At 44.9% G+C, this 19,358-nt stretch overlaps 1 protein-coding gene across 1 annotated transcript in view; it reads right to left on the minus strand.

Moving 5' to 3' along the window:
* Positions 1-3,011: 3,011 nt before the first annotated feature.
* The window catches only part of LOC310830883 (uncharacterized protein), a gene marked incomplete at its 5' end in the record, with an annotated part of 83,623 nt that continues 67,276 nt past the window's right edge, over positions 3,012-19,358 (minus strand). The window contains 2 exons of the mRNA XM_083710719.1: positions 3,012-3,453; positions 4,476-4,724. Of these exons, the coding sequence (XP_083566845.1) occupies positions 3,119-3,453; positions 4,476-4,724 (584 nt within the window). The 3' untranslated portion in view covers positions 3,012-3,118. The remainder of the gene's footprint in view (positions 3,454-4,475; positions 4,725-19,358) is intronic.

Raw genomic sequence — 19,358 nt, forward strand, 5'->3', positions numbered from 1 at the left:
ATTTCCCTGCACCTGCTCTTCCTTCCCCTTCTCGTCGTGGCCTGCAGCCCCCACCATCCCTTGCCAGGCTTTTCGTTGAGGGCAGACCTTAGCAAAATGTCCCGGTCGTTGACAGAGGAAACACTTCTTGGTAGTTTTCCACTCCTTTCCCTCCCTTTTGCGACCTTCACGAGAGTTTGAAACTTCGCGCGCGCGCCATCAATTTCCATTGGCTCCGCCGCCTGGGAAGGCTCCCTCAGTATCTCAGGAATGCGGTTGTCATGGAAACGTTCCCCTCTTATCTCCCGCTTCTCTTGAGCCCGCGCTTCCTTGCGTACGCCGATCGCCAGCACAGCCCTTATGAGCTCATCCATCGACTGTGGCCGGGGCGCTCGGGACAACTCGTCTTTCACTTTGGGGGATAGACCCTCCTCAAACAACATTTGTATCGGTTCAGAGTCCAGATCCCACCTGAGTCGGTGGACTAACATCGCAAAACGCGACCAGTAGTTTCTGACGGACTGCCCCCCCCTGCTTGCAGCCCATCAGTTCCCGCCGTGTCACACTTTGCTCCACCTCGCTGGAGAACATCGCGTCCATTGCCTGGAAGAATTTCTTAAGGTCCTTCAAGGCATCATTTTGCGTCGCCATTAGGGGCCTGATCCATTCGCGCGCCCCATCTTGCAGATGCCCCACAATGTAAGCCACCCTCTCCCCGTCATCAGCAAAGTCATCTTTCTGCAGTTCCAAGGTGTACTGCACTTCTGTTAGGAAAGCATTGTAGTCTTGGGGCTTTCCACCAAACTTGTGTACCAGCCCCGGTACCTTCCGTGTGATGGGGGTGGTTCTGACATGTGCATCCTAAGCCCGTCTCTTGTCCAGCTGCACCGTCAGGGTAGCTACATGCGCCTCCAAGTCTCGGTTCCTCTCAACCAGACTCCGCACCGCAGCTTGTTGCTCAGTCTCTCCGGCTGTCCCCGTTTGGCTCATCGTGCTGCCTCTCCGGGGCTGCGCACAAGCAACGTCAGTGACTGACGGATTGCTGTGATGGTTCTAGGGGTTGCTCGTGCATAAACCGGCACCACACCTGGCTGGGTTGCCTGAGTGAACCTTTTCTGTCCGGACAGCCACTCGCCCGTGGCTGTCTCAATCGCTGGCAGAATCCGTCAGTGGGCGTTTCTTGAACTTCTTCCAGCAAAGAAGCTCTTTGACGCCTAGTCTCTGTCTACTCTCCCTGCGCGGAAGCCTTCTGCACAAGGAGGGTGTGGGCAGCGGAGGACCTGTGCTCTCCTCGCTGGTCTCTGGCAAGGAGTCATGGGACTGCCTCGCCGATTCCCCCATCTGCCTCCCTTCTCCACTGGTGCTACGCTGATTTCTTTCAAAAAGATGGGCTGCTTCTCCCCACCCTGGGATGCTCTCCGGAATCCCTCTGGAGCCCTCTCTCTCCCTCAGGCTCCAATGGCAGTTCCCCGACAGGTACGTTCTGCACTTGCAAGGAATTGGTTCTCTCTGCAGTTGGCACCACCACTTTCATGTTTAACTCTGGGATTTCTCCTCAGGCTTCTGAGTGAGCTTCATGGTGTCATTGATTCAGTCAGAGTAGGAAACTATCACCTGGCTGAAGGCCAAGAGGGAAACCTTGCTGCTGTCCTTCAATACTTGGGTGTTCAGATGCTGACCCACAATGAGGGAACTAGACAGAGGGCCTTCTCAGTAGTGGTGCCCGCCCTGTGGAACGCCCTCCATTCAGATGTCAAGGAAATAAACAACTATCTGACTTTTAGTAGGCATTTGAAGGCATCCCTGTTTGAGGAGGTTTTTAATGTTTGATGTTTTATTGTACTTTTAATTCTGTTGGGAGCTGCCCAGAATGGCTGGGGAAGCCCAGCTTGATGGGTGGGGTATAAATTATTATTATTATTATTATTATTATTATTATTATTATTATTATTAATCCACTGAACAGAAACTTCACTTGTATTGAGCCCTGTGACCAAGCCGGTGAGCATTAGCTGTGCTTGCTGAAGACTAGTTTCTTCGCAGTGCTATAGAAATTAGCATGGGGACCATTCACCTTGTCTTTTTAAGTTTCTGGTGGGAGTTAGTATGAGACAAAAGGAGAGGCAACAGTTATTAGATTTAGGCATACCTGATGGACAGGCAGCATTTAGGAAATGGTGGTCTTGAAGGAAGGACAAGCAGGAGCATCTAGAAAGGGCTATGATGACATTCTGATGAACACAGGAATTCTTGACAGGGTTATTCTGAAGGGTTTGCCTACCTTCTGTATTTTTCATACATGCTTCACAGCATCAGCACATTGTCCTTTTGCACTCCTTAAGTGTGTTATTTTTAAATATAAAGCAGCTTAGACATGATTTTAACATCATTGAATGAAAAAATGCCTTGGATTCAAACCTCTGCTTTCCATCTCAGTCCTTTTTGCTTTTGTCTGCCATCCGTCCGTCTCTACACCCCTGTGATTTCCCTTCTCTCTGACCCTTTTTCCCATGCATATTTTCTTTTTCTTGAATTGTGGAAAAGGGCCCAAGGGTCATCTAGTCCAACCCCCTGCAAAGCAGGAATCTCAGCTCGCTACGTGGCTCCTTAATGTGTGGACTGGACCACCAGGGCAAGGATATGAAAATCTTCCTCCAATAGAACTGCACCACCTGTTCATCTAGGTCAACTGATGCTGGGTAAACATGATCAACAGGCAGAAGACCCTGGTCAGCAAAAGGAATTGTTGTCACTCCACTCACCTTTCCTTTTATAGGACATGCTCGGCTGGGGAGGGGGGGAAACACAAAAATCTGTGCTCGGGGAGAGTCTAAACCCTGGTGTGGAAGGATAGGCTAAGAGGCAGTGACTAGCCAAAAGCCCCCCAGTGAACTTCATGGTTATGTGCTAAACACACTTTGCTTCTACAATAATCAAACTTCAACACGAATTTGCAGGGAGATTAATCCATTCCCCACTTATTTCCAGACCCCACCCACCACCTCAATCAAGTGATCACATCATGAAATATCTGTGAGTTTTCTCACTTTTATTCAGCCTTAGGCCAAACATGGATACATGGAAATTATTTAATCTGGGATAGGCTGAAGAGGTTGTGACGCTGAGGATGGGGTTTGCATCACTTTTCACCCTGGGATTTCTCCTCAGGCCTCTGGGTGGGCTCCACGGTGCCTGCTGTGCGGGTAAACGTACAGGAGTATGAAGTCCTGTTGTTCCAGTCAGAGTAGGGGACAACCACCTGGCTGAAGGCCAAGAGGGAATCCTTGATGCTGCCCTTCAAGACTCGGGGATTCACATGGTGACCTTCAAGGAGGGCATTCTTCACCCACTGGACAGAAACTTCACTTGCATTGAGCCCTATGACCATGCCGGTGAGGATTGTCTGTGCTCGCTGAAGGCTGCTTTCTTTATGGTTGGCGCGATAGAAATTCTCATGGAGACCGTTCCCTTTGTCTTTTTAAGTTTTGGGGTGGGGAAAGTATGAGAGAAAGTATGAGAAAAAGGGAGAGCTATTAAGTTTAGACATAATTGATGGATAACATTTATGACACCATTTAGTGCTGATTATTTTCTGCTGGATTCTCTGACAAACATTTTTAATCTGTAGATAGAGGGGTGTAAATCCTTAATGAAAGCTTTAAGGAGCAAAGGGGATTTAACTGAAGTTCTTGTGTGTGTGGACCTGAGTAGGAAGATCTGTGGCACATACATGGGGCTTCCTTGAGCTGGATGAGGACATGGTGGGATAGTGGATATTCCAGGAATATTTACACAGGTCCTTCCCGCAACATATATAAAGAAAGCGCCCAGCACAAAAAGCATGCCAGCCTTCCCAGAGAAGGTATAGGTGTATAGGCTGGGTTTGAAAACCAAGGATAGTTAAAAACTTCCCATATCCAATGATACCATCTCTGCATAGTTGCTCTTGGAGCAGCTAACTAGGTATGGAGCTCCTTAAATGTGTGGACCTGGCCCCCAGGGCAAGGATATATAAATCTCCCTCCAATAGAAGGGCACCATCTGTTCATCTAGGTCACCCTAAACTGGGTAAACATTATCAACAGGCAGATGTAGGTTAGAATTATTGTGGGAGACACCTTGGCCCCTGCAGGGTGCACATTCTTTCCTTCTCCCATTGTTACCTTCTGATAAAAACATGCATTTAGTATTGTTCAAGAACGGTGAAAACCTTTCTGCAGAGATAAGAGGAGAATTACTGTTCAGACCTCCACCGGACTGATTGCAGTTTCAAGTTGTGTCTTTAGTCAATACTAGCACCGATATCATGACAACTGGTGGGAAGGTCTTATCTCAACAGGCCATAATGGAAAGCAGAAATTTCTGAATTAAGGAGGAAGCAGTCTTGAAATGGTCAGTCCCTGAGAGGATCTTAAGCAATCAGGAAACAATTATCCCGCTCCCAAACCGTGCTTTTCAAAGGAAAACTACGTCCCAACTGTGCTGAGAGTTTTTACCTTCAGGTTCATTGACATTTGTTTGGGACCCAGGGAGGGATGCTCGACAGACGAACTTCAGCTGAAATTCATCTGCGAAAGTTCTTGTGTTCACCTGCGAAATGGGTAGTACTTCAGCGCTGAGGTATGCTGTGCTACCAATGCTTGCACTTATGATGCCGGAGGTGTTACCTGATTGGCCACCTGCCTGCCACGTAATCATCATGCCTTCGGGGACAGAGCCAGAGAGAGTGCACACCAATATTGCACCTAAGGGAACAAAATAGACAAACAGACAGACAGATGAAATTCCTGTTTTTTTAAATGACTTTATATTACTGTTTTTATGGTTTTTCTGATAGTGCTTTACAGTTTTTATGTTGCTTAGTGCGCTGTTTAAGATTTAAGCAGCTTAGAAATGATTTAAAAATCAGCTAATGAATAAATGCCATAGGTTAAAACCTCTGCTTTTCATCTCAGTCCTTCCAGTCTTGCTTTTGTCTGCTATTTGTTCTTCTCTACACCCCTGTGATTTTTCTTTTCTCTTACCCTCTTTTCCATGCATATTCTCTTTCGTGGAATCATAGAATTCTAGAATTGGAGGGGACCCCAATGCTCATCTAGTTCAACCCCCTGTAATGCTTGCTTACTTACTTCATCAAAACCTTTCTAGGCATTACAAATATAGGGCATCCTAAAACATTTAAAATATATAGAAATAAACAGCCATGCAAAATATATAATGATGAGGAACTTCACTGGTGCCATTTAGCACTCCAAGAGATACTATTAACAAAACCTCAGCCCCCCTTGCAGTTAATTCCGGGTTAATATCAGACAGATAGAATCGGATATGTTCATTGTGCCGTGATGTTAGACTACCGAAAAAGGTGGGGGGGCAGCATGCGTTTGCGTAGCAGGTTGTAAAATGGACAGTAGAAAAGGATATGTTCTACATTGTCCGGCACATTCAAAGAACATCCACAATGTCTATCATTTCTGGGGATGTTTAAAAATCTGCCCTTGACAAAAGCTGAAGGAAAAACATTCAGGCGGGCTAAGATAAAGGTCCTGAGTTGGACAGAAATTATTAATTTTGAGATATGTGACCCTGTTATCTCGGGGGAGCAAATTTTATTTACACCTGACTTGATGTTGTTTCCCCCCCAATGTACCTTAATCTGTTTTGATTATTGCAATAAACATGTTGCTAACTCAAATTATACAAGGGTTTGAAGATCTGATTTGAATACCAATAGATCTGATTTTCCTATGTAAGAGTTCCTATGTAAGGTTGGCAACAAAATGGAAATGCAACCGGTATTTTATAGTGCTAGCCCACAACCAATATTCCATTGTGTGTATACCTAGTTCTGCACACATTGTCTCATACATGATTGAACTTGGGAGCCCCAGGAGACGTCTCAAGACGGATGTGAGGGTGATCCATCTGAGACATCTGTCACCCCATTGATCGCCAGGGGTGATCTGACTGACCTGGCTGGCTAGGCAGGTGTCCCCCTGTTTCATGTGTGTCCCTCCCTAAGCTGCATGTTCAGTGGAAGAGGAAGACCATCCCAGATAGGAGTCTACCGTTCTTCAAACAAGGGTTGATGATAGCTTCATGTGCGTCCCTGTCTAAGCTCCACGCTCGGTGGAAGAATACAACCATCCCAGTTAGAAGGAGTGTTTGGTCAAGGCTTGATGAAAGCTGCGCTCCCTGTATAGATAGAACCTCCCTGTATAGATAGAACCTCCCTGATAGCACCTCCCCCTGTAATGCAGGAATCTCAGCTAAATAATTTCAGCTACATAGTTTGTGAGAGTCCTGCCTTCTTTGCCCCATCAGAAGATTGTCTCTTCTGTCCCCTAAACCTACAAAGACCTCAGCACACAGAAACAGGCACGTTTGTTGTTTAGTCGTTTGGTCGTGTCCGACTCTTCGTGACCCCATGAACCAGAGCACGCCAGGCACTCCTATCTTCCACTGCCTCCTGCAGTTTGGTCAAATTCATGCTGGTAGGTTTGAGAACACTGTCCAACCATCTTGTCTTCTGTTGTCCCCTTTTCCTTGTGCCCTCCATCTTTCCCAACATCAGTGTCTTTTCCAGGGAGTCCTCTCTTCTCATGAGGTGGCCAAAGTATTGGAGCCTCAGCTTGATGATCTGTCCTTCCACTGAGCACTCAGGGCTGATTTCCTTAAGAATGGATAGGTTTGATCTGCTTGCAGTCCATGGGACTCTCAAGAGTCTCCTCTAACAGGCACTTACAAATCTTAATAAAAGGGTATTTGTTTTGGAAGCATGGGATCTGTCCCTTTGGAATGACTATTCCGTTTACTGCTGGCAAATAAGCAGAAAAGTTGGAGGAAGAGAATCCAAGGGGTTGTTATTGCTCTTTTTCTAAGGGTGGTTCCAGATGCTCAGATTTCAGGTAGATGCATGAGAAGGCTGCAAAGAGGAAGGAAAGAGAAGCAAACTCACCTGGAGCAGCCTGGGAAGAAGTCAGTGGCAGGCTGGCCCCGCAAAGGAGTCCCACAAATGGTAAGAAGATCTTGGCCCACATTTTAGGATTCAGTGTGAATGGCCTGTGGGCCACCAGGCCTGCTTATATAGCATCCTGGGAGACTTTGTTTCCCATCAGTAGCTCCACCCAGACAATCCAAGAAGAGGCTACTCTGTGAGGTTCCCAGAAAGTCCTTCCAGAAACTTGAGTGTAATTGGGATTTGTGGGAAATCCTAATAGCTATGGGGAACTTTTCCTTTTGTTATTATTTGTTAATTGTTATTGTTATTATTATTTGTATACCACCCTTCATCAGCAGATCACAGACAGTTCAGAACATAAAAGTACAACATGAGAACACAATATATATAATCATCTTCCTTTATCTTCTTTAGAGGACAAGATGCAGAATTAGCAAAATGGTGAAGGAACACTGTGAGCTTAATTCTCTGCTGCCTTGTGGCTATTCTTATTAGTGAGAGGGGTTTTCACGGTAAACCTCAAGGAGTAACATATACCTCAACTGCCTTTAATTTTCTGGGACTGCCAGGGAAGCAATTATCCCACCACAGATTCTTCATTTGTCTGGAAATTTCCAGATTTAAGCTGCTGTTAAAGGGTCAGTTGGCTTGCAGCTACCTTTCACTTTTAGCATAGCAGCAATTTTGCCCATGTCCCTTGTAAAAGTCACTTGGCTCCCCATCTTCCATATGCACCAACCAGTCATTGAGATGGGGGGGGGGGGTCCGGCCTGCATCATGAGTCAATTGTGGTCACCCCTTGCTACCCTCAACGGGGAGCGAGGAGGTTCGGGCAGGGGAAAACCAGGATTTATGAGGCAAAGATTCTGGCAATGTTCCCCATTAGGGTCTGTGGAGTTCACTGCATCCCGCTGCGCCACTCAAGTCTATGTCTGCTATCTTGAAGGGCAGAACGGGTGCATCCTGGGAGTGTGTCCCTGGCATGGACGTGTGTCAGTCTCTGGCATGATTTGTGCTGGGTTCCTTAAGATGCTGAATTTGAGAAAAGATTTTGTTTGTCGAGGAAGAACTCCAGAGCTGGACAAGTACTTATGGTCGCAATTGGTATGGTAGTTGGTAAATAGTGGAAGGAATGGAATGTGACCTTGTACCATCCAGATAAACACTGCAAAGAACTGAACAATGGAAGATAGTTATTAACTCTCCTAGCACACCAGGTTTGAAACAACAAGGTACTTTAAGGGTTACACACGTGAAATGCAACAGAGGCGCTGTTTGTAAGGAGGAAATGTGGTCAGCTGCAAGAATGATGTAACGGAGAGTGACAGATGACAACTGGACACTAAAAAAAAATGATGCACATATGGGAGGAAATGATTGACATATGTTTGCTTGCTGAAGACTAGTTGCTGAAGACTAGGTGCAGAATGCCACGGCGAGACGCCTTATGGGGTCTTCACTGCGAGATCACATTCATCTGGTACTATACCAGCTGCACTGGCTCCCAGTGGAGTACAGGATCAGGTTTAAGGTGCTGGTTTTAACCTTTAAAGCCCTATACGGCCTAGGACCCTCGTATCTACGTGACCGCCTCTCCTGGTATGTCCCACAGAGGAACCTACGGTCTGCAAATAAAAACATCCTGAAGGTCCCAGGCCACAGAGAGGTTAGGCTGGCCTCAACTAGAGCCAGAGCTTTCTAGGCTGCGGCTCCAATCTGGTGGAACGCTCTGTTACAAGAGACTAGGGCCCTGCGGGACCTGACATCTTTCCACAGGGCCTGCAAGACAGAGCTGTTCCACCAGGCCTTTGGTCAGGGCGCAGCCTGACTCCCTCCTCTGGCAATCTGCACAGAATTTTGCTTAATGGTTGCCATCAATTTGATTTTAATTAATTTTTATAATGAAATGTTTTTAGAATTGGATTATTTGATTGTTGTTAGCCGCCCTGAGCCCGGCTTTGGCTGGGGAGGGCGGGATATATATAAAATTTATTATTATTATTATTATATGATCTCAATACGAATCCAAGGCAGACCTTTTAACATCACAGTAATCCAAGTTTATGTACCAACCACTGGTGCTGAAGAAACTGAAATTGACCAATTCTATGAAGACTTACAACACCTTATAGAAATGACACCAAAGAAGGATGTTCTTCTCATTATAGGGGATTGGAATGCTAAAGTAGGGAGTCAAGAGATAAAAGGAACAACTGGCAAGTTTGGCCTAGGAGTTCAGAACGAAGCAGGGCAAAGGCTAATAGAGTTCTGCCAAGAGAACAAGCTGGTCATCACAAACACTCTTTTCCAACAACACAAGAGACGACTCTACACATGGACATCACCAGATGGGTAGCATCGAAATCAGATTGATTATATTCTCTGCAGCCAAAGTTGGAGAAGCTCTATACAGTCAGCAAAAACAAGACCTGGAGCTGACTGTGGCTCAGATCATCAGCTTCTTATAGCAAAATTCAAGCTTAAACTGATGAAAGTAGGAAAAACCACTGGGCTGGTAAGATACAATCTAAGACAAATCCCTTGTGAATACGCAGTGGAAGTGAGGAACAGGTTTAAGGATTTAGATTTGGTGGACAGAGTGCCTGAAGAACTATGGATGGAGGCTCGTAACATTATACAGGAGGCAGCAACTAAAACCATCTCAATTAAAAGGAAATGCAAGAAAGCAAAGTGGCTGTCCAACGAGGCCTTACAAATAGCAGGGGAGAGAAGGCAAGCAAAATGCGAGGGAGATAGTGAAAGATACAGGAAATTGAATGCAGATTTCCAAAAAATAGCAAGAAGGCCTTCTTAAACGAGCAATGCAAAGAAATAGAGGAAAACAATAGAATGGGAAAAACCAGAGATTGTTTCAAGAAAATTGGAGATATGAAAGGAACTTTTTGGAGAAAGATTGCCATAATAAAAGACAAAAGTGGAAAAGAAGCAGAAGACATCAAGAAGAGGTGGCAAAAATACACAGAGGAACTATTCCAGAAAGAAATGGATGTCTTGTATACCCCAGGTAGTGTGGTTGCTGACCTTCAGCCAGACATCCTGGAGAGTGAAGTCAAATGGGCCTTAGAAAGCACTGCTAATAACAAGGCCAGTGGAAGTGATGATATTCCAGCTGAACTATTTAAAATTTTAAAAGATGATGCTGTTAAGGTGCTACACTCAATATGCCAGCAAATTTGGAAAACTCAGCAGTGGCCAGAGGATTGGAGAAGATCAGTCTACATCCCAATCCCAAAGAAGGGCAGTGCCAAAGAATGCTCAAACTACCACACAATTGCACTCATTTCACACGCTAGCAAGGTTATACTTAAAATTCTACAAGGCAGGCTTAAGCAGTATGTGGACCGAGAACTCCCAGAAGTGCAAGCTGGATTTCGAAGGGGCAGAGGAACCAGAGACCAAATTGCAAACATGCGCTGGATTATGGAGAAAGCTAGAGAGCTCCAGAAAGACATCTACTTCTTCTTCATTGACTATGCAAAAGCCTTTGACTGTGTCGACCACAGCAAACTATGGGAAGTTCTTAAAGAAATGGGAGTGCCTGATCACCTCATCTGTCTCCTGAGAAATCTCTATGTGGGACAAGAAGCTACAGTTAGAACTGGATATGGAACAACTGATTGCTTCAAAATTGGGAAAGGAGTACGGCAAGGCTGTATATTGTCTCCCTGCTTATTTAACTTATATGCAGAATTCATCATGCGAAAGGCTGGGCTGGATGAATCCCAAGCCGGAATTAAGATCGCCGGAAGAAATATCAACAACCTCAGATGTACAGATGACACAACCTTGATGGCAGAAAGTGAGGAGGAATTAAAGAACCTTTTAATGAGGGTGAAAGAGGAGAGCGCAAAATATGGTCTGAAACTCAACATCAAAAAAACGAAGATCATGGCCACGGGGCCCATCACCTCCTGGCAAATAGAAGGGGAAGAAATGGAGGCAGTGAGAGATTTTACTTTCTTGGGCTCCATGATTACTGCAGATGGTGACAGCTGTCACGAAATTAAAATTCGCCTGCTCTTTGGGAGAAAGGCGATGGCAAACTTAGACAACATCTTAAAAAGCAGAGACATCACCTTGCCAACAAAGGTCCATATAGTAAAAGCCATGGTTTTCCCAGTAGTGATGTATGGAAGTGAGAGCTGGACCATCAAGAAGGCTGATCGCTGAAGAATTGATGCATTTGAATTATGGTGCTGGAGGAGACTCTTGAGAGTCCCATGGACTGCAAGAAGATCAAATGTATCCATTCTGAAGGAAATCAGCCCTGAGTGCTCACTGGAAGGACAGATCGTGAAGCTGAGGCTCCAATACTTTGGCCACTTCATGAGAAGAGTAGACTCCCTGGAAAAACCCTGATGTTGGGAAAGATTGAGGACACAAGGAGAAGGGGACGACAGAGGTCCAGATGGTTGGACACTGTTCTTGAAGCTACAAACATGAGTCTGACCAAACTGCGGGAGGCAGTGGAAGACAGGAGTGCCTGGCGTGCTCTGGTCCAGGGGGTCACGAAGAGTCGGACACGACTAAACGACTAAACGACTAAACGACTAAACGACTAAACGACAACAACAACCTTGCTTTAAACCTTTTGTCAGGGAACTGCCATCGGAGCCAAAGGAGGAGAGAGGGCTCCAGAGGGATGCCGGACAGGGTCCCAGTAGGGAGAGAGGCAGCCCATCCGCTGGGGAAGGAAATCAGCGTAGCACCAGTGGAGAAGGGGGGCAGATGGGGGAATCGGAGAAAAGGAGTCCTCACCAGAGACCAGCGGCGAGAGCACGGGTCCTCCGCTGCCCACACCCTCCCTGCGCAGAAGACTTCCACGCAGGGAGAGTAGGAGGCGACTGGGCGTCAAAGAACTTCTTTGCTGGAAGAAGTTCAAGAAACGCCCACTGACGGATTCTGCCAGCGACTGAGACAGCCACGAGTGCAAGGCTGTCCAGAGGGAAAGGGTTCAACCAGGCAACCTAGCCAGGAGTAGCGGCAACTTACGCACGAGCAACCCCCTTAGAACCATTACACCTTTGTACGTTTCCATCCTCATCTAACTTTTTCTCAAACACCCATTTGCACCCTATAGCCCTTTGGCAATTAAGTAAGTGTCCAAGTGTTGTTTTCATTCAATGCTTCAATTTCTTTCTTGGCTGCTTCTATCCACTTGGCAGCTTCTTCTGCAGGAAGTTTCTTGATGTCTTTCCGTGTGTCAGGTTCACAATTAGCTACTGCTCTTGTGGTGTATGATAGTCGCTCTGCTGACACGCCTTTGTTAATTCGTGATGAGCATCTAATTAAAGGTTCTAATTGTTCTTCCATTTCATCACACACAGTTCCTTGTCCTAACTCTGTTCCCCCTTCTGCTGGTAAATTCTCTGTACTTGGACTAATTTTCTCTGTTCTTTCAACTTCTGAGATCAGTTTTAATGGAACCTCTTCAGTTACTGAATCAGCATCAGTCTGTTCCTCTTTGTTCTTATTAGGAACACATGCAAAGGATTTCTTTCCTTCTCTAAAATATACTAGGCTTCCAACTTTTACTTCTCTTGTCTATGGATTAAGAATTCTGTAACCTTTGCAACCCTTCTCAAAGCTGACAAATATTCCTAACACAGTCCTGGTGCTAGGTTTGGTATGTCTTTGTGCTGGCACATATGCAAAAACCTTTGAACCAAAGACTCTAATGTCACAGATGTTCAGTACTCTTCTAAACCGAAGTTCAAATGCTGTTTTATTTGTAGCTTTTGTTGGCAGTCTGCTCTACCAATATGTTGCTGTCATCAGTCCCTCACCCCAATATTCAAATGATAAATTAGACTCCGTCAACGTACCCGGCCATCTCTATCAGAGAGCGATTTTTTTCTCTTCGCTATTGCATTTTGGTCTGGAGTAAATGGGGTAGTGTGCAAATGTTTAATACCATTTTCATCTAGCTAAGATTTGATGTTATATGACATGTACTCACCACCATTCTCTGAAAGTATTGCTTGTGGCTATCTCCCAAATTGATTTTCAACACTTGCATCTCCAATTTCTCAGCAGTTTCTGTTTTTTTGTTTTAAATATAAGTTGTGCAGTATCTGGAATAATTGTCAATAAACAATACATACTTACATTTCCTATGAGACATTGTTTGAATTGGAGCACATATATCAGTATGAATAAGTTGCAAAGGCTCTGTTGAACTTCTATGGCTTTGCTTGGGAACAGAAGGTCTTCTTCCCTTCCCCAACAAACAATATTCACATATTTCACTTTTCAGGTCAACTTCCCTCTCACCAAACCTTTCTTTGGCAGGTCTGCTATTATCCTGAAATCTCTATGCCCAAGCCTTTTGTGCCACAGTTGAACACAGGCTGCACTTGAATTCTTCTTAACCGTATTTCTTGACCTGTATCTAGCACAAAGACTCCATTATTTCCAAAACCTTATGCACACAAAACTCCATCTTTGGTAATCACACATCTGTTGCTATTAAAATTTACATTAAAACCACGCTTGGTCATAGTTGACACACTCAGAAAACCGTCTGTTAATTCTGGCAAGTAAACTACATTTCTCACTTCAATACAAACCATTTTTCTGCCTGCAACACACATGAGCGAACCTGCTCCTTTTCCTTTACACAGAAACTTTGTGGCCATTTACAGCTGTAGCTCTCTCTGATGAATTTTCATTTAACTCTCTGGAAAAAAGAAAAGCATCACACGACATTGAAGCTGCTGAATCAATTAACCAACTAGTAGAATTGTTGTAAATAGCACCAGTTTTCCAGCTAGATAGTTCTGATGAACTGCAAAAGCATTTTTAGTTTGTTTTCTGTTGCCACCCTAGAACTTTTCTTTAATCATGCCACGCTGTTTTGTACAATTCCTTGAAGAATGTCTTATTTTCCGACAGGAGAAGCATCTAGTTTTGTCTCTTTTACCTACACTTTGTAAAGCAGTTTTATTTTTAAAATTATACTTATCAGTCTTTTGTACACCAAATACAGTGGTGCCTCGCAAGAAAATAATCTGTTCCGCGAGTCTCTTCATCTAGCGGTTTTTTTGTCTTGCGAAGCAACCCTATTAGCGGCTTAGCGGATTAGCGCTATTAGCGCTATTAGCGGCTAAGCGGCTTAGCGGCTATTAACGGCTTAGAAAAAGGGGGGGGAAGGGAAAAAAAGTCGGAAAAACTCGCAAGACGTTTTCGTCTTGCGAAGCAAGCTCATAGGGAAATTCGTCTTGCGAAGCACCTCCAAAACGGAAAACCCTTTCGTCTAGCGGGTTTTTCGTCTTGCGAGGCATTCGTCTTGTGGGGCACCACTGTACTTGCGCTTCACATTCTTTTTTCTTTTCAGCTCTCTTAGCAGCCTCCTCTTTAAGTCTTGATACAACATTTTCCATATCAAGTTTATATTTAGTCTCTAGTGCATGTATCAAAGAACTGTAACTTTCAGGCAGACTTGACAGAATTAGAACCACTTTGTCCTCTTCTTCAAATTTCTTGCCTATAGTATTTAAATGATCCCTCAACTCTGTCACTTGACTTGGATGCTTTTCTAAATCTCCATTTTCTTTAAATTTTATATTAAATTTTATATTAAAAAGCTTTCTTGATAGATACTGTCTCTTATTCAGAGTGTTTCTCTCATACAACTCTTTCGGACCTTGCCACAACTCTTTGGCAGTCTTAAAATCTCACTCACATAAGTTGAAACTTCTGCCCTCGCCTTTCTGTCCTGCATTTCTGACTTTACTTTTTCTGCCTCTTCTGCTGGTGCAGATTTTTCAATTGTTGCTCACAAATCCTTTTTCACCAGTTCATTCTTCCTCGAAATCTCCATAAAGGATAGTTGCTTGAAGTGAGTGTCATGAGACAAAGGTTCCTGAGAGCAGAAGCAGGTAAGGCCTAGGCAGTGCGGCCTACGAGGCCTACACAAGCCTAACTGTTAGCAGTAAAATGCTGTGTCGCTGTGACTCATGACTCATTTCCCCTATAAATGTAACCAGCCATCTCATTTCCCCTATAAATGTAACCAGCCATAGAGGGGGATCGCCCCGGGGAATATACCCATTTTTCCAAGGCTGGGGGAAGCGTTATAGATTATATTCTAATCTCAAGATTTGCTCACAGCTCTGTAAGGAAGTTCCAAGTGGGCCACAATACTCTGAGTGATCACCTACCTCTAATTTTAGAGCTTGCAGGTCGGCCTTTTGACTATTCTATTGCCGAGCCACAATATATACCTTCTGTAAATTTGGGTATACCTGCTCCCAAAAGACTCAAATGGTCCCCAATACTGAATGAAAATCTAACCCTCCTTCTTCAGTCAGCGGAGTTAAAGCTTATTCGCTCCGCTATTGTGTCAGGCAATTCAGTAGATGCGATTATGGAACGCTTTAAATTACTTTTGGAAAGATTGAAATCCCATTTAACAACAGTGATACATAGCGCCGCTACAAAGAGGGCAAAGGACGGAGCTAGCTGGTTTGACCTGGAGTGCCGGCAAACAAGGAGACAAATGAGAACAGCCTACCAGAGATATAGGAAATCAGGGACTGCCCTCCTACTTAATGCTTATATTTATCTGAGAAGGTCTTACAAACAATTACTAAGGAGAAAGAAACTGGAAGCTGAAAGAGCCGCATGGCACAGTCTGGTTAAGGCATCGCACGAGAAAGATACTACTTGCTTTTGGCGAACCATATCTGGTCTACTGGACCAGGAGCGTACTAATTCCATCTGTACAGTGGAACCAATGGAGTGGTTGCGCCATTTTCAATCTTTGTTCTATGACCAGGAAGCCCAACACTACAAATTATGTATTCAATTGGAGGACCTACCTCATTGGCCACCAGTAACTGTAAAGGAAGTTGAGAACTTAATCGCACAATTAAAGAACAACAAGGCCCCAGGGAATGACTACATCCCTGCCGAACTTCTGAAGTCCAACATTGGCTGGTGGGCCCCCCTGCTGGCGTCTTTATTTTCTTGGATCGACTCAACGGGTTTACTCCCAGATGGTTGGACTGAGGCAATAGTTATTCCAATCTATAAAAAAGGACCTATGCCAGACCCGGCGAGTTATAGACCAATCAGTCTTCTGCCTATACCCAGCAAACTATATGCCAAACATCTTTATATTAAGCTAACTAGCTGGCTCGAAACTGAAGCTATTCTAGCGGAAGAGCAAGCGGGTTTCAGGCAAGGCAGGTCCACCATAGACCATTGCTTCACCCTAGCCTATTTAATTGACAAATATGCCAAAAAATCCCGTGGGGTGCTATATGCAGCCTTTATCGATCTAAAGGCTGCTTTCGATTCAATTCCACGTGCAAGACTCTGGGATAAATTGAGCACATCAAGTATAGACAAAAGACTATTATTTCTGATCAGCTGTTTATATAAAGACACGGTGCTGCATGTAAGAACTTCGTCAAATGGCCATCTTATAGGACCAGTTCCTGTCTGCAAGGGGGTCAAGCAAGGTTGCATCTTGGCCCCAGTTTTATTCAACTTTTACATCAATGATATGGTTAATTGTTTGTCATCTCCGGACTTCCACGCCCCCAAACTGGCTGACAAATCAATATCAGTACTTTTGTATGCTGATGATGCGATACTCCTATCTCGAACAAGAATAGGCTTAAATAGGCTCATAGGTGAATTTTCAGCATACTGCAGGAGAGAGCAACTGGTAATAAACTATCAGAAAACCAAAATTATGGTTTTTGCAAGGAAACACAGACAGTACAGCTGGAGGATGGATAACCAGACAATCGAACAGGTTAAAGCCTTCAAATATCTGGGTATCGTTTTCCAGTCGACCGGGTCCTGGGATGTCCATCAAAAATGTGCCAAAGAAAAAGCAGCTCAAAGTATTAAGATGCTGTCTCGCTTCTTTTATACGAAGGGGGGCAGATACATCCCAGCAGCCTTTGAAGTTTTTCAAGCAAAACCTCTGGCGCAGTTACTGTATGGGGCACAAATCTGGACGGGGAACCACTGCTCCAGTCTTGAAACTGTTCAGTCTAAATTCCTAAGGCAGATATTCGGCGTCCCCTCCTGTGTTCCAAACGCAGCATTACGACTCGAGGCCTGCCTTCCATCTGTAGAAACTCAGACCTGGCAAAGAACATTCAACTACTGGCTTCGTCTTAATCTAAATCCACCTGGTCTACTGCCTCTAGTAATGCAAGACCCCCACAAAAGCAAGTGGTTCAAAACTGTGCATCAAAAACTTCTTACATGCGGTCTGCATTCACAGTCCCTACTATCAATGGGCCTCATTAAAGCAAAGAGTCTAATAGGCCAGCGCCTGAAAGACATTGAACGGCAAAACAACCTGACTATCTTAAAGAAACTGTGCCCATGGTATACCTACTTTCCCCCTTCTCATTTTGACTCTCCAGCTTCATATTTGTTTAAATTAACCATCCCAAAATACAGACGTGCCTTTACATTGGCTAGATGGGATGTTCTCCCCTCGGCCGTACTCGAAGGTCGCTACCAAAAGACCCCATTTGAAAAACGACTCTGCCCATGTGGAGATGGCAACACGGAAACAGTGTCCCACGTCTTTCTATCCTGCCCCCTTTACAAAGACCTAAGGAATGAGATTATTACTCCACTCATTCTCTCCAACCCCGGCCGTTCACCAGACATCACACTGTATTTCCTCTTATCTGATACGGATAGTCAGATAACAGAGAAGGTCGCGAGGTACATCGAAAGAGCTATGAAATTGAGGGCCACCATTTGAGTGACAGACTTGTTCATCTGACGGACCTCCTTTTGCTTGTTCTTTTCTCCTTTTTATCCTTATTTCTATTTTTAATTCTTGTATAGCTGTGGCCTGTTGGCTTTGCTAATAAAGTTTTGATTGATTGACTCTGTGGGCCTCAGGGTAGTGTGTGTGTGTCTCAGGCAGTATGTTGTGTTGTTGCAGACAGAGCGGCTCCAGGACTACAGTTAATCAGTAATCAAGATCTGTGCCTCTGTGAAGACTAAGCTAGCTATTATGAGCACTCTGTGTATGCTTTTCGACTAGGCTGTTTATGAACAAGTTTATTTTCTTCAGTAAAGTTTTATTCTGCTTATGAAGAAGACTCTGCTTGATTAATTTACCGCTGCACAACAGTGAGAACAGGGACAGCAAGCTCAAGGGATTTCACAGCTTTTATATACAGTGGTGCCTCGCAAGACGAAATTAATCCGTTCCGCGAGTCTCTTTGTCTTGCGGCTTAGTGGCTTTAAGAAAAAGGAAACAGACTCGCAAGAACTCGCAAGACGTTTCTGTTGTGACGTGGGGTTTGTGATTTCAGCTCTCTTGACATAATATGCTGGAGACAGTTCTCTAGTAACACTTCTTTATTAAAGCAAACAAGACTAAGACTTGAGGAGGGGAGAGCTACATTTATAGGGACAGGGAACAAGCTAGAAAGGATACATTTTGGAGGGAACGATATCAGGCAATCACAGTTCTGCCTTTTGGAGGCAACCAATAAGACAGAGGATCCAAATACAGCAGCTTAAATGAATCAATAGTAGCTGTACCCTCTGGAACCAAAAGGCAGTTACTTTACCCTAATGCAATACAGACAATAATAATACAGATATAAAATCCTTTGACTCAATACACAACACCCCTCCCCCCCTAGTGAGCACAGCAGACGTAATCTCTCAGGTACTGTGGGGTCCTACAACTTCTACTTGATCTCCTGACAACAGGTGTTGCCGGTTCTGGATTGGTTCTGGATTGGGTGTCACCTGTGGTAGGGGGGCTGCTATAGGGGTTTCGTCAGGAACAGATGGAGTCCCAGACATCTGCTGGAGGACCAGCAGACCCTGGTTCATTTGCTGAGGCCCCTGGTGACTGCACCTCTGGGCCATTTTCACCCTGGCCTTGTAGCTCTGCGTCATTAGCCAGGGATGAACTATCAGACTCCTCTCTGCTGAGCGCCCGGCACCTCAGCTGATCTATATGTCTCTTCCAAACTTGCCCATTTTCCAAGGTCACATAATAGGACACAGGTCCACTAGCCCGGGTGACCAGACCAGCCACCCACCGCGAACCTTGTGAATAGTTCCTCACCCAGACCAGATCTTCAGGGGCGAGATACCTTGTTGTGTCAGTCTCAGCCTGGGGGGTTGCTCTTGCATTACGGTTTGGCATTTTATCCGGGTGGACATAATCCAGCAGCGTTACCAGTCTTCTACCCAAGAGCAGCTCAGCTGGCGACTTGCCCGTTGCAGTACACGGCGTCGCATGCTGCAAAAATAACATTCGCGCGATGCGAGCTGACCAGTTACCCTCCATTAAGCGCGCAATGGATTCTTTGGCTGTTCTTACCATGCGCTCCGCCTGCCCATTGGAGGATGGGTGAAAGGGCGCGGATGTGACCCCTCTTATGAAGTT

The sequence above is a fragment of the Podarcis gaigeae genome, assembly GCF_964106915.1.
Source record: "Podarcis gaigeae genome assembly, chromosome: 13".
Taxonomy (NCBI): Eukaryota; Metazoa; Chordata; class Lepidosauria; order Squamata; family Lacertidae; genus Podarcis; species Podarcis gaigeae.